The 21,922-nt window shown below is 35.2% G+C and overlaps 8 protein-coding genes across 8 annotated transcripts; 2 read left to right on the plus strand and 6 right to left on the minus strand.

The window, feature by feature from the left end:
• Window positions 1-440: 440 nt before the first annotated feature.
• On the minus strand, window positions 441-749 carry RO3G_03708 (uncharacterized protein; the record flags this gene model as incomplete). Its single annotated transcript, XM_067658298.1, has 3 exons — window positions 441-467; window positions 527-662; window positions 721-749. 3 exons carry the CDS (start codon window positions 747-749, stop codon window positions 441-443), a joined length of 192 nt encoding a protein of 63 aa, XP_067514399.1.
• Window positions 750-2,496: 1,747 nt separating this feature from the next.
• On the minus strand, window positions 2,497-3,240 carry RO3G_03709 (uncharacterized protein; the record flags this gene model as incomplete). The annotated part of the gene is made up of 6 exons (XM_067658299.1): window positions 2,497-2,523; window positions 2,579-2,699; window positions 2,751-2,932; window positions 2,983-3,037; window positions 3,096-3,134; window positions 3,182-3,240. 6 exons carry the CDS (start codon window positions 3,238-3,240, stop codon window positions 2,497-2,499), a joined length of 483 nt encoding a protein of 160 aa, XP_067514400.1.
• A 1,699-nt stretch (window positions 3,241-4,939) lies between these two features.
• On the minus strand, window positions 4,940-9,484 carry RO3G_03710 (uncharacterized protein; the record flags this gene model as incomplete). Its single annotated transcript, XM_067658300.1, has 5 exons — window positions 4,940-6,762; window positions 6,821-7,045; window positions 7,112-9,208; window positions 9,266-9,292; window positions 9,472-9,484. 5 exons carry the CDS (start codon window positions 9,482-9,484, stop codon window positions 4,940-4,942), a joined length of 4,185 nt encoding a protein of 1,394 aa, XP_067514401.1.
• A 1,898-nt stretch (window positions 9,485-11,382) lies between these two features.
• Window positions 11,383-11,905, minus strand: RO3G_03711 (uncharacterized protein; the record flags this gene model as incomplete). The annotated part of the gene is made up of 2 exons (XM_067658301.1): window positions 11,383-11,397; window positions 11,456-11,905. The coding sequence occupies 2 exons, from the start codon at window positions 11,903-11,905 to the stop codon at window positions 11,383-11,385; spliced, it is 465 nt and encodes a 154-aa protein (XP_067514402.1).
• Window positions 11,906-13,910: 2,005 nt separating this feature from the next.
• Window positions 13,911-14,819, minus strand: RO3G_03712 (chalcone-flavanone isomerase; the record flags this gene model as incomplete). Its single annotated transcript, XM_067658302.1, has 5 exons — window positions 13,911-14,063; window positions 14,121-14,338; window positions 14,391-14,475; window positions 14,634-14,707; window positions 14,762-14,819. 5 exons carry the CDS (start codon window positions 14,817-14,819, stop codon window positions 13,911-13,913), a joined length of 588 nt encoding a protein of 195 aa, XP_067514403.1.
• A 469-nt stretch (window positions 14,820-15,288) lies between these two features.
• RO3G_03713 (uncharacterized protein) lies at window positions 15,289-18,212 on the minus strand (the record flags this gene model as incomplete). Its single annotated transcript, XM_067658303.1, has 8 exons — window positions 15,289-15,330; window positions 15,386-16,772; window positions 16,823-16,970; window positions 17,025-17,142; window positions 17,200-17,301; window positions 17,350-17,567; window positions 17,667-18,034; window positions 18,091-18,212. 8 exons carry the CDS (start codon window positions 18,210-18,212, stop codon window positions 15,289-15,291), a joined length of 2,505 nt encoding a protein of 834 aa, XP_067514404.1.
• Window positions 18,213-18,836: 624 nt separating this feature from the next.
• RO3G_03714 (60S ribosomal protein L18ae) lies at window positions 18,837-19,399 on the plus strand (the record flags this gene model as incomplete). Its single annotated transcript, XM_067658304.1, has 3 exons — window positions 18,837-18,947; window positions 19,005-19,134; window positions 19,191-19,399. 3 exons carry the CDS (start codon window positions 18,837-18,839, stop codon window positions 19,397-19,399), a joined length of 450 nt encoding a protein of 149 aa, XP_067514405.1.
• Window positions 19,400-19,786: 387 nt separating this feature from the next.
• Window positions 19,787-21,667, plus strand: RO3G_03715 (uncharacterized protein; the record flags this gene model as incomplete). Its single annotated transcript, XM_067658305.1, has 11 exons — window positions 19,787-19,807; window positions 19,871-19,912; window positions 20,052-20,176; window positions 20,230-20,318; window positions 20,375-20,511; window positions 20,560-20,858; window positions 20,915-21,000; window positions 21,052-21,087; window positions 21,143-21,326; window positions 21,386-21,510; window positions 21,570-21,667. 11 exons carry the CDS (start codon window positions 19,787-19,789, stop codon window positions 21,665-21,667), a joined length of 1,242 nt encoding a protein of 413 aa, XP_067514406.1.
• Window positions 21,668-21,922: the final 255 nt, after the last annotated feature.

The following is a 21,922-nucleotide window of genomic DNA, read 5'->3' on the forward strand; positions in this document are numbered from 1 at the left end:
GCAGATTTGACAGTTGAATATGCTTAATAAAAACAGTAAATAACATTTACAGTTCTGCGTTAAGTCAATCTGACTAAATATGTAACATTCAAAAGACACATGATAGTATTCAATTAAAAGCAGAAAACAAGGTATATTCTCACTGTATGAATTACAAAATCGATAAAAAATAAATATATTCTCTAGTAAATGGCGACTAGCTTTTTTTTTTTTTTGACGATGTGTTGTATTCAAGAAAACATATACTTCTTCCCATTTTTTAATCGCTTCCGTAATTCAACTTCTATTGACATTGCATTTCCCAAATCACTTCTCAATGACTGATGTAATAAAAAGATAGTTTTGATTTTTTTTTTTTTTTTTTTTTTTTGCAACGTATACAATTTACTTTTTTAAAGTGTTTATTGTTTATGTAGTTTGATTTTACTGTAGAATAAGATTTAGTTCTTTGGAGGGACAACAAATTTCTATGTTTTTTATGTTAAAAAAGGCATTTGATCCTAATGTTAAACCATTTTTTATATACCTGTTCCTTGCCAACACCATTTTCCCACTTTTGGAATTTGAGGTTGTTTTCGTTACGGCGAAGAGCAGCAACACGGGCATCTTCCTTTAAGGCATTGCGAACAGTGCGAGCACAAATATTGGCGTATTGAAGATAGCTGTAAAAATAGGAATATTTTTAATTATTTAATATGACAAAATAAAGATTAAACATACGTGATACCAGCAGCTTTCCAGGCAGACATTTTTCTTTTATTCTGAAGACAAAAAAAGTACTAGAAAAAGATTTTTTTTATCGACTAGGCTGGCACCCCAAGAACTAGAAGCGGCGAATAAAATTGCTTAGTTTGATGACGTTTTCTTTAAGATTAGCGCACATACTTCACAAAACAAACTGAAATTAAAATTGTTTGAAGATGCTGCAATCAGGTATAAATACAAGACCATGGCTGCTTTTGTATATTGACAGACTAAGCAATACGCACATACACTCTCATGGTACTTTTATCTAAATCACCATATATGCAACCTGCCATCTTGTTATTGATAATAGAAACATAGTACTTAGTATTCAAAGTCGAGAAAGGCTTGATTATGAGTACGATACCTCTCTATTTCTCATGCAATCTCACCATGCCCCAATTTCATTTGTACTTATTGTATATAGAATTCTGTCTTTTAATTCTCCTGTTTGGTTAGACCCATGCGACCAGAATTCAGGATGACACGACTTGCGTTATAAATGAAGTCAGCATCAATGCTACTTATAGCTATCCACGCTAAGCAATTAGCACTTTTATTTCCTTTTCTTTGTAAATAAGCCTTCTTAAGTTGTTGATGATGATTTTCTACATAATTTCCCATTTCTATATTTATATAGGATTATAGATTTCGTCTTAGATAGAGAACCAAGAGTATGTGGTTTTTGTTTAATGTGCTAAACATAACATGTCTAAATCAAGACTATATATAGATCAGAAAATAAAGAAAAGAAAAAAACTTAATAAAAATAATAAAAAGTATATGCAACTATTACCTTGTTTTGATCTTGAAGTAATCGTTTAAAAATATTACTACAATGATACAACAGTTCTTAGACATTTCCAAGGATGATTTTCAGTTTCACAAGTGTACTTTAAGCAATGATAATGAAATACATATTAATCCATATATATATATCTCTTTAAAAAATCTTTTAAGATTACCAATGAAGAGACCACTTGTCATAATAGTTGATGGATTCAAGAAAGGTATTATATGCTGTCATTGTAAAGCAGTAAAAACGACCAGTTGTACTCTTTCCATTACTTGAATTTAGAATAAAAGTTACAAAGCTTTCAAACAAGGAAACTCGTCAAAGAAAATTCCTGGACGATGAAGATGTTGTTTTGTTCAGAATATAAGGTTGTGAAAGTTGAACCCTTGTTTATAAGTAATCACTTATCGCCAAAACGCTTTGGTTTGTAATAATCATTTTTACGAAAGCCTATCTCTTGCTCCCATACTGGATGAAACTTTGCAGTAAGTATTCAGCGAATGAAAATACTAAAAGTGATCGTTCATAACCCATTTGAATAAAATGAGGTAAATTAATTTTTTCAATTGTAGGTATAGGTCGGAAAGATCAATTCAGCGCTTAACATACAAAACATAGCGGTCGATTATAAACATTTTGAATATAGCTTTCTGTTAAGGCATTCATTTCTAGTAAGGAATACAATGCCGCCTTTTCGGCCACTAGCAATACAAATGCATTGCAGATTCAATTTAATGCCTACCTACCTAGATAAACCGTCACAAGATAAAAACTGTATAGACAACTCAGAAGAGAATGGTAAATCCGACTTCAGCTGAATATTAAAAAATAAAGGAACAAATGAATTAGAGCAAAGCTTTTTAATAATTTTCAACACACAAATGATAGACAAACTATTAAGATCAAAATAAAATATTTTTCAATTTAACATGCAAAATTCGTTATGAATGAGACCCTTAGAATTCAGAAGGACAATCACGGGCCTATTAACAAACACACGTTAGTTATCACTCAATGACCTTACTGTTTACAACTTACAATGTGACCAACTTGTTGACACTTGTAACAAGCTCTAGCTTGAGCAGGTTGATCACAATCTCTAGAAATGTGTCCGGAGTTACCACAGTTATAGCACTTGGGGCTTTGACCAGCAGTACAGCTATAGTCACACGCGTAAGATTACACTTATTCAACCTGTCGTTATACTTACTCGCGGCTAAAGTGACCAGATTGACCACAGGTGTAGCAAGAGGCTCTAGAACCACCATAGCCACCACGGCTGCTGTAGCCACCGCTGTTGCCTTCAGGGCAATCGCGAGACATATGACCGACTTGATTACAGCTGTAACAGGTAGGTCCATCAGTGTAAGAGGATTGAGTACAGTCGCGGGACTACAAAAGTGTTAGGGTACTCTTTTCCTTAGTAATATTGTCTATATTACCATATGACCGGGTTGACTACACTTGTAACAGAGTTTTTCAGCAGGAGGTTCGGTACTTTTAAAGAAGAAAATCAAAATCTTTCATTTTTTCCTATAAGATTTTAATCACATACCAGTCCTTGGACATGTGTCCTTCTTGTCTACAGTTGTAACTATATATTACTGTGAGTAATTACGATTTGCCTTACAAGTTACTTACCAAAGAGAGGCAACCTTTGAGCAGTCTCTGGCTTGGTGACCGGCTATAAATATATACATATAAGCATAAATGAACAAATGCATGTAAAAAAAACTTTTGTTTTGATATCCTTTTCCTCATTCTCCTTTATTATTATTTTATCACTAATAAAATGAAAAATAACAAATACAGGGTATTACTAAGTTCATGTTCTTGGCCTCATTGATCGTGTATAAAAAAATCAACCGCTTTTAGCGCAGCAAAGAATGAGCATGAAGCTTAAAGTAATTAAGTCAGTGATTGTTACAAGAATATTTTGTCTACAAGACGAAACAAAACCACATAACAGCCACTAAAAGGATATCCATACATAAATATTTATAATTGGAATTTATACTTGCGTTCACCCACATTTATAACAAGTACGACCAAACGAGAGACATTTCGGAAAAAAATTAAGAGGAAAGAGCAAAAGCAATAAAAAATGGAGGTTGCGGTTTTTGAATAAACTTTCGGAACGCCAAACCAGCGAATGGGGAGAACTACAAAAAAAAAAATTTTCTTTAGTTCATCCAATCAGCATAGAAACGCCAGCCTCATTTAGACTTTTTTACTTTTTTAATATATCAATCTTATGCATTGGTCTCCTATTCTATTATAATTGGATCATTGCCTACAGTGAGAATTCTTACTGTCAATGGCATGATATTCATCAATAATTCTTTACATATCGTTATTCAGCGCTCGGAGTTAGTTTTATAATGTATGTCGTTTATGCAAAGGAAAAAGGGCCTAAAAATTACAATAAGCAATCGTCTTTTCTTTAATGATCAAATAAGAAATGAAAAAAAAAAAAAAAAAAAAAAAAAAGTTGATTCATCCAGTTTTTATGTATAAATAGATTCATTGCAATAATAATACTTTTTTTTTTTTTGAATATTATTTAATGCAAACTTAAGCTATACATTTATGATTATTTTCATGAAAGTAAAAGCTACAAGTAGATAATGAAATGCATACAAACAGTTATTGTATCCCTGCATTTTAGTGCTTCAATCTATCCTTGATCACATAAGTATAGTTGCAAAAAGCTTTCAAAAAAGATTTATCGTCAGACTCGGCTATACCTGACAGCTAATAATGATATTAATGCATTTAATAGACATTTCAGCATGATTATTAGATATTTAACTTGATATTCACCAGTTCTTATCATTTTTACTTATATCATAGTAAACTATTTGTTGTGTGCGCCTTACTTTGTTTTACTAATGTGCTTTTTTATTTTATAAAAAGCGTCTTAAAAGCAACATGAAGAAATCAGCTGTGATACTTTTACTGATTGATAAAAAAAAGTATATACTTTATTCTTAAAGCTAAATTTGACAGTTTGCATATGATCATATAAATGATATCTTTCCTTTAAACTGTAAATCGAATAAAAACCTATTATTAAAATATTGAAATCAATAAAACCAAGTATAAGAAAGCAAAAATCACGATTTTTCAAGTTAATGCAAGTGCAACAAAAGCGGAAAATACGCTTCTATATTTTCATAATATTATAGAAATGATGATTATATAGTTAGGATCTCATTTTATCATTTGGAAATATAATGCTACCTTCAATTTTTTTTTTTTAAGTTTTTTAGACAACTGAAATTTGACTATCTCTTGTAATCATTAAATATTTACGTTTACTTTATTATTAAATTTGGTTAATTAAGAAAGCTTAATATCTTGTACACATATACACAGCCCAGCTGTACAATGATTTCATTATTTCTTGACTTGTAATCTTTTCATAGGATACTTCTTTGCTAAATAAGAATGAACAGGGCCAATAACGACTATCTTTTCGTATGCAAGAGTAGCCAAGCAATTACCAAGACAAAGACCCCATAATTTCCACCGGAAATCGGAAGGCATGACATTATGTCCCAGTGGAGTATTGTAAGGCTCAATATAAACAGGTGGCACACTGTAACCGATTTGTTCAAGTACTGACTTTGTGCCACAATTGAAGCGGAAAAGACATCCAAAGCGATTAGGATCTGCTAATAGCCAATAAGAAACAATGGCAAAGTAGAGAAGCCAAAGGAATACCAAAACATAGTTTCTGTAAAAGCTTTGACGGAATTTGTAGCCAAAATTAAAAACAGCAGCATTATTGACGAATTGGAAGAGACAGACAAGTGCAAGCACTTCTGCTTCATAATTATCAGCTAATAACCACCACTTAGAGATATCTACTGCAGATGAATCAAACTCGTGGCAGCGAAACCAGCTCTGCTTGAAAAGCATCACAAAGGCACCTATAAGGAACAGCCAATTGATAGCGACCACGCCTAAACCAGAGGCAAGTGTCTGCGGCCCAAGAAGCTGGGCAGTTGGTCTTTGGGACTCCAAATGTTTGGAAGGATAGGATTGGGAGACAGCCCAGGTAAGCAAAACAGTAATGAAAACATCAATAGAAATCCAGACGTTTTGAGACATTGTGATTGAGAAATAGAACGTAAAGATTTTTAACATCATCATCACTTGACCATACATGACAAGGTATTTATAGTTGGTAATTGACGTTGCCAGTGCCCCACGTCCTTGACGGATAAGTTCTACGCAAGACCGGACACTACGAATACTTGTGCTGAATGGAGACACAATTGAGGCTTCCGCATCAGACATTGCAATACCAACGTGAGCAGCACGAAGAGCGCCACAGTCGTTACCACCATCGCCTGTCATTGCTGTAATACCACGTTCCATATGAAGCTGAATACAATCCACTTTGCCCGTGGGAGTCATACGAGCAAACACGCGTGTATTCAAAAGGTACTTTCTCATCAAATTCTGACTGCAGAGCCAGTCAAAGGCTTTGCCAGTAACAGCCAGTTCCACAGGAGTATGGTCTTCATTCAAAAGCGCCTCATCCACATTGATGTCCGGGAAAAGCTCAGGTTCATTCACATCAGACCAAACAATACGGTTTTTAGCCTTATCAAAATCTCCCAGCAAAACACGAGCACCATACTCGACCATGCCACATTGACGAGCGACATAAACACCGGTTAGGGCAGTGTCGCCTGTGATCATAACTGTTCGAGTAGCACCACGTTTCAATTCAGCAATACTTTCTGTCGTATCTTCCTTGAGCAAATTTTTAAAGATAACTAACCCAACAAAGTTAATATCTTCTTCCATTTGATCGCGATTCCAGTTTTGGAACTCTTGAATGCCGCCTATCTGCTCGATGTCAATTTCACGATGAGCAAGAGCAAGCACATAACAGCCTTGACGAGCTAAATCAGCAGTAGCGGTATGGTAATCAGCAGGAATTGATTCAGTATTACTCAAATCCTTGATTTTTTCGTAAGCACCTTTTACAAAAATATGAATCTTGTTTGTGTGAGAATCTAGGACGGCAACAGACATGGACATTCTAGCATGAACAAATTCGAAGCGCTTCAAGACATGGACAGGTGCTCCAACCTCTCCAGGTGTTAGCATAGGTGGTATCAAGGTATCAATATAGCTTTCTTTTTCTGGCTCATCACTCAATTTCCATTTTGAAGAACGGAACATCTCGATATCAACAGGATTACCTAGTTTATAATTAAATGAGTCTGCATTGTTCAAATCGAAAGCATGTCAAATATATACCAATAAATTGTCCATTTAAAGTAGTTACTGCATGGCAAGAGGCGAGTCCAATTTGCATTAATCTAGGAATTTCTTCAACTTTGGCGATATGTTTGTCAAATGCTGGGTCTTTATTTTCACTTCTCTGTTTAACGACATCATTTACATCGATGATAGGCTTGGCTCCGTAAAACTCTAAGCCTTCTTTGGTCAAAGTTCCAGTTTTATCAAAGCAGAAAAGTTGTACTACGAAATGAAGATACATTAGGCATCAAATAATATAACAAAAACGCGGCTTTTTTTTTCCATTACCTTTTCCTGCCATAAGAATACGGGGAAGATCCACACAGAATATTTGTTTTTTGCGCAAACGGCTGGCTGCGACGGATTGACCAACGACGAGTGCAGCAGGAAGTAAAGGCGAAACAAGTTGACAGATAGCAAACATAGCATAAAACCAAGCACTTGTACCCTTTGTATATAACCAGATAGCCAATCCGAGACAAATAAGACCACAACAAAGCAAAATAAGGAAAACGACCTTGATCTGCTCATCAAAGATAAATGATACTCGAGTAGGAAACAAAATCTTTTTGACTAGTTCACCCTTATCAGTGGATGTTCCAGTATTTATCACTAATGCAGACACAGGTCGTTCACTCTCTGTACGTTGTGCCTGGGAAATGGTGGTTCCTGCATAGATGGTAGATATTTTAGCAGCTCCCATTTTATCATATCGGGTGGGATCATCCTTTCGAAGAGGGAATTTACGGATAGGCAAAGGTTCACCTGTAAGAGAGCTTTCATCGGCTACAATATTTCCACTCAAGACCACAGCATCACAAGGTGCCGTCTTTCCTTCAGCAACTTCAAACACATCTCCTGGTACGAGAGTAGAAGTGGATGCCTCTACCCACTGATTATCTCGAAGAATCTTGATGACATCTGTAAACTCGGCCATCTTCTTGATACGTAATTCAGACTTGAGGCGCACAAAAACTTTGACTAACGCAGAAATAATGATTACGGCCGTATCAGCAATACCGACTTGCCAGTAAGCAAAATAATAGAACAACCAGAGGGCAGTAAACTGATAGATGTAAAAAAAGGAAGAAAATTCGCGCAAGATAGCCATGGGCACATTGGGAACATAAACTTCAATAAAGTTCGGGCCTACTAGTTCTTCACGTTCTGAAGCAATTCGGGAGCTTAAACCTTGATCAAGTTTAGCTAATTCGGCATTCGTCTCACCGAGTTCGTATTGATGAGGTTTGAAGAGTTGCGATCGAGGATTGTAGACATAGCGAGTACATTGGTAAATAAAATATTTTGTGCCGTTTGCTGTTGTCTGCAAAGGAGCAGTAGCAACTATGACGTCTAAACCAAAAGCTTCTTTGCTTAGCCTTTCAAGGTACCTTACAGATCGAACAACAGGATCCTCATCCTCTAAAAAGATGATTGAGGCTTCTTTACGCTCTACTTGAACATATTGACCTTCATCGTAAGGACACTGAATACGGAAAAAGTTGGGAAGACGAGATTTGAAGACAGTGAGGCAAGCAAACCAGATAAAAAAGACATACCACATGCCCATAAATGTACTCGATTGAACCAGAGCATCACCACGAAAAAAATAGTAGTCTTGGTAGTAATCAAAAGTAATAAGAATCATGTAGGCAATCATGCCGATTGTCTGCAACGTGTAGGCAACTAAAACAAGAAGGCCAAAAAAATCTCGTTTGTAGGCTTTGATGATTGTATCTTGTTGTTCATTGTAACCGCTGCTTTCCGTCGAACGAGTATCAGTGGTTAGTGATTTGTTTTCAGAGCCTAACTTTTCGTTCACATCTAAGTATTCATCCCGCTTATATTCAAGGACTTTATGATAGCGTGTCTTAATGATTTTTTCTCTAAAGCGTTTGTATAGGGTCCATGAAACAAGGAAGAAAACACAAGATCCGTAAAAGACCCAAAGTGCAATGAAGACGGGTTCTGTAAAAGTCAATTCACCGTAATCTGCAGTTGGACAGGTTCCCCACATTATTGATTCAGTATTAGAACTCCAAGAAGAGACATTAGATAAACCGATGTGATTAGCGCAAGCTTCATTGACTTGGGCCTCCTTATTATTCGAGTCAAAATTTTCAATATTCACACGATTGCTGTCGAGGCATTGGTAAATAGGGCCGCTTTTTAAAGCTGGAACACCTGGGCAAGAGCATTTAGATTCAAGATTTGAGGGACAAGATTCTCGACAGACTGCGTCTACACAATAAGTTTGGCCAGCAGGACATGAAGGTCGAATACTCTCTGGACACAAGTTGATATCTTGCACACAAAGAACAGGACAAGGATATGCATTGTAGGTAGGTAAGGGGCACTGGCTACCATCGACGTTCCACCCGTTTACTATATAGAGATCATCAGCTATTATCAGAAAAGGAAGGGTTTTTTTTCATCTTTTACCTGTGTTCCAAGCAGGTGTTGCCTGAACTATATATATAGTTGTTAGCCAGCAAAGCAGCCAAAAAAGTTTATGATCCAACTTATATTTCATTTAAAGTGTAACTCAATTAAAGAGTGAAGAAGAAAAAGGTAATTTCAGGTACTCCAATAGAAGTTTATAGAAAAAAAAATATTTTATGAACTAAAATTGCTGGGCAAATATATACTTCTGGATTTCATCTGACATTTTCATATGTCTGCATTTAAAACAAGGTTACGGGAAAACAAACTTTTTTCATGTAGGAACAACGGATCAGGGGTAAAAGTCGAGCTGAGTTAAATGCTTCTTGTTATAGTGACACGAGAAATTCGACTAAAAATTACAAAAAAAATGGATTTCACGACGATTTATATGTATTTATTTTAACGAAATCATGAAAATAAGTAAAATGAAGGATGTTCTTAAAGTTCCATGTAAAAAAAGGCATGTATGATGAGTTTGAAGTTTTGATGTCAATTTGAATAAGGTGGGTCGGGAACTTGTAAACCTTGTTTTGCAGAATCCCATTGTAAAATGTTGCAGAATCAAGTAGGACAATAAAAATTGACGTAATTTGTTTCACAGCTTACTATTGACGTTCATGAAAATTGCCGTTCACTCAATAATAAACTCACATCATCTTACTAAAAAACCTAGAACCCAAAAGAAATAAAATTGACTTTAAAGGAACTCGTAAAACAGATGATGCTAAATCATAGTGAAAAAAAAGGCTTCATTGTCTAGTAGAATGAGCAGTTTGGTAGCAGCTTAGGTTGATTTAATTAGCTTTTCATAAATATACCTACTAATGTATAACCCTGGTATTGTTATATTTCCTTAACTGGCTATATGGCTTTCATTGGTTATCATTATATATAAGAAAGTCTTTATTTTTTATGTTAGTCAAATATTTCTCATGATCAAAGGCTTTTTAGCAAATACTCAATATCCCATAATTTATAATGATAAATAATTCCCATTATTCCACGCCCTTGGTGTTTTTAGTACTTGCATTCCAAATTAGAAAAGCTAAAACATGCTAACTTAATTTAGTTTAGGCAGAATCTAGAAAATAGCACTTGTATGACGAACTTAAAAAACAATGAGTTAAATCATAGAAAAAGTAAGCTCAATCACTTGCTAATCCATCTCACTAATTACTTGAACTTCTAGAAGTTAAGTAACTGAAGCTTTGCTCACGTGAGATGTCAGATTTGAGTGCTCAGTAATGCGATCGGGGTTTGGTTATTCTGGTATTAGGTTTCGTTGTGTGAATATCTTACGGGAAAGTCACTGGACAAAATTGTCTCCAAGTTTATATCGAATGCCCATTTCAATATACTAGTACACCATTTTCAGAAAGTAAAGTCGCATTTTACAAACTTTATAATACATTATATACAAAAGGCAATAAGTAAACGCAACGTTTATTCCTGAAAATAGTGTATAATTTTTTTTTTCTTTTAAAGTATTTCCATATATGAATGATATTTCAAAATATAAAAGTTAAATCATAGGTGACTGTATTCAGTTCTTATATCTGCTCAGCTTTTAATTATTTTGTGCACATACCAGGTTATGGTTGTTATTAATGCCATTCTGATTAGAGCGTTATATGAAGTCTCGATTGATCAACTTCCAATGTATATATTCCAGTAGATACGATCCAGATTAAAAGTTGTCTTTATATTTAAAATTTAAAAATGTAGCACAAAAAGCTCATACTAAACGCCAGCAACTGCAAAAAAGTAAACAGGAACATAAGGGTAGTAGGTGTCATAACATTTAAATAGCCTAAAGAGCATGTATGAACGGCTACTCTGTATTTTACTACGAAAAAAAATTGTTTTTCCACATTTTGTATAACATCCTAAAGCTAATATATATTCTTTATGTTTCTACAATAGTAAGTTTCATTTATAGCATCCATCAGAATATATTATACCATGATATAATGGATTCAATAGAATCGTGATACAGTATATATACACTGACTTTTATCTAGAACAAAAAACCAAAACTTTTTAATTAAGTCTTTTTTTTTTATTTATAATCTTTTTTATTACAAATTGAAAGTTTAAGCTTATTTCTTCAGGGTTTACATAGTAAGTTCCTATAAAGTAAATGCAGTTTAGTCATAAATTCCTACATTAAAATATTTTAAAATTTACCATGATGGCATTAACAACATCGTTATTGTTGTTCTTGAGAGCCTTAACGGCCTTGGCGCGAGAAACGTTAGCTTGGCTGACAACCAATTCGATATCCTTGTCTTCGACACCTTCGGCATCAACTTCTTCGTCTTCTTCTTCAGCTTGAGCTTCTTCAGCAGGCTTTTCTTCAGACTTTTCGGCATCAGCGGCGAGTTGTTGTTCTAAAGCAGCTTGTTGAGCACGAGCAGCCATATCTTCAACAGACATTTCACCAAAAACAATGTGAGTGTCTGAGTTGGTGCTCTTGAAAACTTCAGGCTTATCAATAGCAAAGACCATACCTCTACCACGGGTGAAGGTGACACGGGTAATACCGTTGACAGGCTTCAAGCCAAGAGAGAGGAGGGATTTACGGGCCTTTTGTTCAGCACGAGATTGGGCGGAAACTTGAGGGTTCTCTGCGGACATCTGTAAACAAATAAGTTATTTTGTAATTCTACAAAAAAAAGATACAAAGTGGGATTTGAGCAAGACAGTGTGCACTAAATGAGATGCATCTTTTTTTTTGGCAGCATGATTAACATGTAGAAATTAAGTGTAGAATGTAAATCAATTCACGTGCTCGAAAATGAGTAAAACATCCATCCAATCCGTTCTTTTTTCCATCCATCAGTCCAACATAGTTTCTCAATCTCATTTTTCGTCGTGCTCATCATCCATTCACTATGTACCCAATCTGTTAACTTACTTTAAGTTTTTGGAGAAAGAGCGGAGAGGATGCCTGAGGCTTGCCTTGTTTTGCCTGACTTTGAACCGAAGGTTCAACCTGGTTGTATCGGTATTTAAAAAAGACGAGTTTCGGCAGCAAATCAAGTCTTTTTTGATGTTTATTAATTCATCGAATATAAGAATTCAAAGATGATGTAAGTGTATTAAACAGGGATCCAGACATTTTTAGTCTTAATCCTATAAGGAGTCTTTAGTTTCTACTCATCTCTTGATCTGATTAGGGCGAAAACGATGAAAGCTAAATCTTCATGTGTTTATTTGGAGTTTAATTTTATTTGTAAAAACAAAAATTTAAACGTATTAAACAGTGATCTGTTACGAAATACAAAGACGTTTAGCATAAAGAGTTGTAAGCAGATAGCTTTGATACTTTTTTGTATGTTTAATTGAGGACAATATTGATCAGGACGTGAGTCTATTCAAACAATTGTTGCCAGTAAACTTTTCATACAAATCGGATGGCTGTAGCAAAAAGAAAAAAAGTGAAATAGAACGGCCATTGTAGTCTATGATATCTTTTTGAGTAGACTCAACGATACGATAAGTAACAGTATCATTTTCGGATAGCTAGTTTTTTTAATTGCTACTCTTGAGCTTAGACCAAAACTTTAATTGGATTTAACAAGAGCGAGTAAAGGAAGCACAAAGAGGCATCTGTAACCATGCTTTTTGACTAATTCTCATACTTAAGTAGGATTGCACATGGACACATCATCTACGACAATATAATACTTGCTGAGGATAACTAATATTCGCCATATGAAAGCAAGAAAGTGATCCGTTGTCGTGTCTCATTCTCTTTCATTTTTTGCTTCGCCATCTGCTTTTCTTTTTTTATATATACCATAGGCTTTCTATGGAAGAGATCTATGATCCAAGCATGAGATATGACTTCGAGAATTATCAAACATGTTCTTCTATTGGTAGAAAAGACAATCTTTGCTTGTTCTCCTTTTTCGATTGTGTTTTGTTTCTCACAATATGCATCTTAAATCTCCATTAATCAACAAAGATAAAATTGATAAGAGAATCAGCATTACTATTCAGCCATTCTGGCGCTTTTTCTTTCCTTGCTTTGGCCACACCTGAAGAATTGCACTTAGCAAACAGTTTTTCGGCTTGTTTCAATGAAATAATACATTTCGCTGTAAGATGCTTATGAATTGCATATTTAAACAGCACTAGATTCTCAAAAATTTGCAAAACTCTTGCTGTCAATGTACTCTGACATATATCGAGTATTGATCTATAATTTTAGATTTTGCCCCTGTTTTGGATTAACTTTCAATTTCCTTTCTCTTTTCATCCAATACAGCTATTTCTGACAAATACTCATCGTATATAATACGACGCTGGCCGGGTAATTTCATGTTTTTTGCGGATTTTGAGGCCAAAAGCTCTTCCTCAATAATGCTATTAATGAATTATTTCTTAACTAGATCATTATGCTTCTTATAAGTCTATGGAATATCGTTCTGCTAATGTTCTCAATTTAATTGGAGAACCACCTTAATCCAAGTTCAAATATTCTTTCAATTTTTAAGAAATTGTCCGTAATTAGTGGAACATTATCCCTTACTTCAATATTATGCGGTTATACTTTCATCATATCATTTGCAGCTGCTTCTTTATGAGTTAACGCGACACACCAAATAAAAAAAAAATTTAAAAAGAAAAATAGTAATTATTTGAAATCCTTTACTTCTTTCATTAACCTTTCAAAACCAAGGACAATATCCTGAAGTGCAGCTTCACTTGAAGGTGATTGTGGGGTGATATAGGCCATGATAAAGTTTTTTGCTAGCCATTTGTTATTTACAGTTCCCCAATCCTTTCCCTACATTGAAGCGTAAGAAAAGGGAACCCTTTTTTTTTAAAAAAATCATTGTCTTACTTCATAAATCATTTTCAATCCTCCCTCTTTTGTCTTTGTGAAAACAAATTCTGTTTCCTTTTTCACCCCCATTGTTACAAAGTTGTTTTTAAATTCTTGGATTGCTATAAGAATTTCTTTTTCTTGATCCTCTGTCAATGTTTGCTGCTTCATACGCTGCATGAAACTACGTACAAATCCATCACGAAGATGCTGTGTATTCGTGTTGCGAAAAGGAACTAGTATTTGATCAGTAAGTACAAGTATGGAAGAAAAGTAAATGATATTTACTAAGACGGATGCTCATATCATAAGGTTGATCTAACAATTGATTAGCCATTTCCTCGTTTTCAAGGAATTTTTCCTTGTCAAAATCCTATTTATAATTCGTTATAAACCCCTATCCATACAACATATACAAAATTTTTAACTTGCCTTCCAACCTGGTAAGCTCTTAAGAGACTCAATATCTTCATTTCGCATGTACATTCCAAGTGTATACACGTACATTTTTAAAAAGGTCACTGTACGTACACCTAATCCAACCAGTCTTTTCCATTCGTTACCAGTGTTTAAGAAGATGGGGAAAGATAACTTGGTTGCGGGATCTATATGATGCTAGCTCAATTATACAAATAAAATTTCAATAAGAGCGAACTTACCTTCAACTGTACCGGCATAGGTAGGCGATTCGGAAAATACAGAATTTTGAAAAGCCATGTAGCCGCCAATAAAACTGATGCCAGCTGCAGCCTTCACAATGAATTTGTAATGCTGGGTAACCTATTATATAAATCTTAAGCATCGCTTAATCTTATTCTTTAAGGAACGATTTACTTTTTTGGGCTTAACTGTTGTATAAGAACGAGATAAAGTTCTACTTGCAGTATTTTTTCCTAATTGTGTTAGGGATCTAGATAAACGAAACATTGTAAGTAAATAAAAGATCTTGTCCTCTACCAAGAAATAGGTCAAAAGTAGCTGAGTTTTTTATTGAAAATTTTATAGACATCCTTTCGATATCTGTACACAATATTAAAATCAAAGAAAAAGAACATGATGAGCGTAACTACTGAAGCTTTTTATAAGCAATAATTACTGGATAAGATTACAAGGTACATCGTTCTCATTTACAATATTTGAAAATAAAGCATATATGAAATTATTAAATTTATTACAAATCTATTTTTTATCCGTACTTCTTTCTCAGTCTATCAAAATGCGCTTTGTCCTATTAAAAATATATTAAATCAAAATATTATGTATTTTTTAACGAATGATCCTACCTGTGGTAACACAGAAGGTGATACTTTAGTGAATGCTATATCAAAATCTTGTTTTGTGACAAAAATCTCTTCTACAGAAGTAAGTTTGGCATCCAATCTAACGACACCTGAAGAATAGAATTTGGAGCGTAAAGATGCAACAGCACTTTCTCTTACAAGTGAAGCAAGATCTGCACCGGAGAAGCCTTCACATCGAGTATCGTTAGCAACATCCTCTAATGAGACTTCAGGATGAAGTGGTGTCTTGCTGCTAAGCTTCTTCAAGATATCTAGTCTTTCTTGTGGTGTAGGAAGTTCTACGTACAAAAGTTTATCAAGACGCCCAGGACGCAGCATGGCAGGATCAATCATATCAGGACGATTCGTAGCTGCAATAACATAGACTTGGCTACGATTCTCGACACCATCCAACTCGGTCAATAGTGTGTTGACAACACGAGCGGATGCATCCGTCTGCTGATCATCACGACGTGAACAAAGAGCATCCAACTCATCGAAAAAGATAACACAAGGAGCAGATGCACGAGCACGGGCAAACACTTGACGAACACCGCGTTCACTTTCTCCTACGTACTTGTTCAAAAGCTCAGGACCCTTAACCGAAATAAAGTTGGTATTGCTTTCATTGGCGACCGCTTTGGCGAGTAACGTCTTACCACAACCAGGTGGACCCCAAAGTAAGACACCAGCTGGATTGGTAATACCGACACGTTCAAAGAATTCAGGGTGATTGATGGGTTCGACAACAGCCATTCGTAATTCATCACGCACAAATTGCAGAGCACCAATATCATCCCAAGTCACATCGGGTACTGTAGCAAACCCTTCACGCTTGGATGAAGGTTGAACCTTTTTAAGTGCATGTTTAAAGTCTTCGTGTGTAATAGAAAGTGATTCCAATTGTGTTTCTGATAAAGGCTCTTTGTGTGCCTTGATAAATTCGGATATGTTTCTGATTTGTTCTAGTGGTGTTTGGGCCTCAAATTCTTCAACAGAAGTTGTCTGGATAGGCTGTATTTCAATTACACCTTCATCAATATCCATTGAATTATGTTCTTCCAACTGACTTTCTTTGTCAGCCGTCACTTCTTCCATGCTATCCACATTGCTATTATCTTGATCAATCTCTTCATCTTCTTTTTCTCTCCTTTCTTCTTTGTCCTCCTCTTTGTTTTCAATTTCATCCTCGTTTTTATCTTGGTTATTTAAAGCATTAATTACGCCTGCAGAACGTAAATGCTTAAAAATACGCTTTACAGCAATCACACCAGCAGTTGTAATGAGTGCTTGAAGATCAGCCCCCACATAACCGGGCGTTGCTTTCGCAAGTTCAGTAAAATCGAAATCACCCGAAAGACGTAATTTGGATGATAATACTTGAAGAATCCTATTGAGATTATTTAGAAAAGCGGCCTTTCTAACTCTATGTATTTTTACTTTTCTCTGCTTTTTTCATCAGGCACACCCATACTGATTTCCCTATCAAATCTACCAGCACGACGCAAAGCAGCATCTAGAGAATCGGGTCTGTTTGTAGCACCAATGATCATAACAGGCTTGTTGTTGCACTTTTCCCAAGAAAGATCTTTTAAAAGCTGTTGTTAATACGGCTTGATACAGACTTTATCTAATGTATTACCATCCATGCAAGTTAATAATTGAGCTACAATTCTTCTTTCCATCTCTCTTTGTGCAGTTTCTCTCTTTGGTGTAATTGCATCAATCTCATCGATAAATAATAAACAAGGAGCATTATCCTATATGCATCTTGTTTAGAGTCTGACCTTTCCTCAATTATAAATAGTTTCCCTTACTCTGGCCTCTTCAAATACTTCTCGAATTTTCTTTTCAGATTCTCCAGACATACCAGATACAATGGATGGTGCTGAGATATTGAAAAATGGCACACCCAATTCCTAAAAAATACATTAGTCCTTTTTCCCTCACTAAAGTGATCTACTTACGCCAGCAATAGCATGAGCTAGTTTTGTTTTACCACAGCCTGGAGGACCATGTAGTAAAACACCTCTAGGAGGCTGCACACCTGTATGAATATAGACCTCTGGATGTGCTAAAGGCATAGCAATCAATTCCATGATTTCTTCAATGCACTGATCAATTCCACCTAAATCTGATAATTTTGCTGTAGGAATAAAGGGTGCGTCTCTATTCTCAGAGGAAGCTATGTATATACAAAAGATAAAACCATTTAATAAAACTCATTCACCCTTTTTCCCCCCCTCCCCCTCTTTTTTTTTTTTTTTTTTTTTTTTTTTTTTACTTTTATGGCGCTTAGAAGTACTGGATTCCTTTGAAGATTTAGATCGTTTTTTCGATTTTTTCTCACTAGGTTCATCTTCCGCTGGTGCTGCTACTGCTGTTGTTGCTGCTGCTGCCATCTCGCCCTGAGGTGGTTCCTCAGGTGCAGGACTCGAGCCAGTTGGGGTATTCTTGTGGACATTCCATAAACTTGTAACAGATTTATTCATTGCATTATCTTCCTGTGCAGGCTTTTTTATGCAAATAGTGGGTAACACAGGTGGTAAATATTCAGTTAACCAAGCTATTTGCTTTTCTTTTTCTCCTTCTTGTTTATCACTCACCAGTGCATATTCTGCTGTTTCGTCTTCGTCTGATACAGTTTCTGGCCTAGAAAAAACAAATAAGTTTGTTTTTCTTCAAGTGAACGGATGAGCAATATTTACTGTTCATTCGGATCCAATTGATCAAGTGTTTTTTCGATAATGGAATCAAGTTGAAATTTTTTGATCCTTCTTAAAGATGAATCCACTCTTAAACAATAATCATAGATGACATGAGGAGACATGTCTGTTTGACCTTCCGATTTGTACAAGTTGAGACAATTTTGTACCTTGATCTCGAGTGATCGGGTCAATCTATTATAGTTTCCACCTTTTCTAGCATACGACGGCATACTGAAATATTTTTTTTACTTTCAAAATAAAAAAGAATAAAAAAGCCTATTAAAGCTCCGGACCGGACAAACAGAATCGGGTTTCCAAATCTGACAAACAGCAGTTAGTTAGGAGTGGGAGTAGAGAGAATGTGTGTGTGGAAGAAGTGTCCTAAACAGTAACATTGAGAATCTCCCTCTTTTTCTCATCACAAGGCAAAACGATGGCTAGAGTAAGTAATAAAAAAAGGACAAAAGGGGAGAACATGAGGAGAAAGATGGATGGATGCTGCTGTCTTTATCCAGATGATATACAGCACCTAAAAATGTTTCCCCCTGTCAAATGTCAATTGAAGCGTGCTAAAATTAACAACTCTTTAATAATAGTTTCACGAATATCAGGTACACACCAACACACACATATACAACCGAGATTTTTTATTTTTCTACAATGAAAGGCGATCGCTCACCACATGATATTAGGTCGTTGGACGTAAGCTCCCTTCTGAAACAGAAGCCTCTCCCAAGCTTTTCCGTATGCGCATTTTCGCTCCCAACGTTGTTGTTGCCAAGTCTCGCTTCTGGTACTTCTTGAAGAAGCTCCGCAAGGTCAAGAAGGCTGCTGGTGAAATTGTTGCCGTCAACGAAGTAAGATCAACCATAGACCAGTATATAAAAAATGCGGCACTTACATAGACACGATAGATTCACGAAAAGCGCCCTGAACAAATCAAGAACTTTGGTATCTGGATTCGTTACGACTCTCGTTCCGGTACTCACAACATGTACAAGGAATACCGTGCTATGAGCCGTGTTGAAGCCGTTGAAACTTGCTGTAAGTGCTTTTATTGTGTAGGTGATGGGGTGGTATACTGAAAATATATAATATAGACCAAGATATGGCTGCTCGTCACCGTGCTCGTTTCAGATCTGTTCAAATCATTCGTGTTGCTGAAGTTAAGGATGCTGATGTCCGTCGTCAATACATTAAGCAACTCTTGACTCCCAAGCTCTCTTTCCCCTTGCCTCACCGTATTGTCAAGGCCGACAAGAAGCACCGTTCTCTCTTCATTGCCAAGAGACCCACCACCTTTTACTAAGTTTGTTCTTTGTTTTAGTCTTTTATTAAAATAGAGAAAATCTTGAAAGTAACTTTGTGTAGCTTTGATTTATTTTGTGTTGATGTAGAGGATATTTCATGCAGGAAAAGAGTATGCGATGCTTTATTGATGATAAAATAACAAGTACAAAACAAGTTTATTTTATCAGCAATATCTCATTCATATGCTTTTTAAAAAAAAAGTTTAATTGCCATAAATAAGTTGCTCTTTTTTCTTAACCAAATAATGTCTTCGCCCCGATTCCAAGAGTTTTGCAATGTCCTAGATCGTTTAAATAAGACCAAAGGAACAACACAGAAAAAGGAAATATTCAGCAAATACCTCAACAAATGGAGATCTAACTATGGCCTTAACTTCTATGATGCCATGAGAATGTTTCTTCCAAAAGTATATTTATATAGATTAGGCACACTGAGAAAAAGGATCGTCGTTGATTGGCTTTTATAATAGTTAGATAGTAGAGAATACGGACTTAAAGAAGACGCACTTGCTGTAAGATTAGTAAAAGCCCTAAGTCTTGATGTTTCATCAGGTCACGGCGAGCATTTAAAAAACTGGAGATTGCCATCAAAAATAAGTGTAAGACTTGCTGTTTCCACTATAAAAAATTTTAAAGTCATAATTTGTGTAGCCTGTCTCTGGTGACCTTGCCAATGTAGCTTATGAGAAAATAAAAGATAGGTCAAGTGTTTCTGTTGGCACAAAGACAATTAAGGAAACGCATGAAATTTTAGATGAGTTGGCCAATAGTAACAGGTAAGTTGGCTTATCACATCTACTTTTCTTTTTGATACAAAGAAACATTATAGTATGGAAAAGCATGTTAGTATATTAAAGAGAATGATTAAAAGCTATACGCCTTCAGAAATGCAATGGATAATTCGTATCATTGTCAAGGGTAAGGAGGAGAGTGGTAAATGTATGGATTTAATAACATAGTACATTGTATGATAGATTTGAAAATCGGTTTATCAGAGAATTCTGTACTTACTGTCTTTCATAAAGATGCAAAGGCAGCTTATGATAGTGGGAAAAGCCTTTATTATATTTGTCATGAGTTAATGCATAGTTCAGCTAAATTCAATGATGAAGTAAAGCAATCTATGCCTAACATTATTTGTTACTTACATTGTTTTTAGCATATATCCATATTCTATCCTCTCAAACCACAACGCGGAGTGAGGAACTCGAATGATGAATTCAAAAAGTTTATAGAAGACAATCAAAAGCTATTTCTTAGACACAGTAGTAAAGCGCCTTACTTTTATGTAGAAGAGAAAATTGATGGTGACCGTATGCAATTGCATTATGATCCTGGTTTAGACAAATTTATGTGGTTTACTAGAAATCAAAACAACTTTACTCTAAGATTTGGCTCTAATTCAAATGATACTGGCAAATTGTCTAGTCAGATATATAAAGGATTGCCTTCCAAACGGTTTGTTCTATTTCACTCAAAACAAATGTGCATATATCATTAACATATGGGAACAGAGTTATACTTGATGGTGAGATGGTTGCTTTTGATCCCAAGACAAATGTTATATTACCCTTTGGTACTGTAAGAACATCGACCCAAAGTAAGTAGTAAGTCAAGGCTCATATAAATATGTTAATCATCTTTTTCTTAGATGACATAGAAGATTCAGATGAAGCACATCCTTGCTGTAAGTACCCATCAAAAAAATTGTCTTGAAAAAGTTTAAACTTTTTATATTGTAGTCATTGTTTTTGATATACTTTGGTTTGATGATAAACTCATGATGCCATATCCTTTAGAGGAACGTTTATATCTATTAGAATCAATTATCACCAACCAAGGAAATAGCTTGAAGCTGTTAACAAGAAAGAAGATGACTACAGAAGAGGAAGCAATGAATGAATTGAACGAGGCCATGAAAATGCGGTAACGTATAGAAGTTGCATATTGAAAAAAAAAAAAAAGATTAACTTTATATAATCTAGCATGGAAGGATTAATGCTAAAGATGCCATATGCTAGTTATCAAATTAAACAAACAAATGCTTGGTTAAAAGTCAAGCCAGATTACATGGACTCTCTTCTTGATAACTGTGATTTACTTGTCGTTGGTACGATAATTTTCTCAATATCTCAGTGATTTGTTTTATTTATTTTTTTTTTCATTTAGGTGCAAAGTATGGTACTGGAAGGAGAAACCACAGCTTGGCTCAATTCTTTTGTGCTATAAGAGATGATAGTATTCCTGATTATGAGCATCCAAAGTAGGGCTACCTAAAAGCAGAAGAAAACGTTACTGAATTTAACACAATTGTTAGATTTATATCGTTTTCAATGGTCGGCATAGGTTTTAAAGATGAAGACATTGCAAAATTAAAGTTTGTATAGATATTGTGTGTTTTGTTACATTAACCTTTCTTTTTATAGTTCTATGATCAAATCAAGACCAAAATACGATTCTAAAAATCAACCAAAATGGCTTACGCATCCAAAGAATTCTTCAGAAAAGCCAGATATTGTTAT

The sequence above is a fragment of the Rhizopus delemar genome, genomic scaffold, assembly GCF_000149305.1.
Source record: "Rhizopus delemar RA 99-880 supercont3.2 genomic scaffold, whole genome shotgun sequence".
NCBI lineage: Eukaryota > Fungi > Mucoromycota > Mucoromycetes > Mucorales > Rhizopodaceae > Rhizopus > Rhizopus delemar.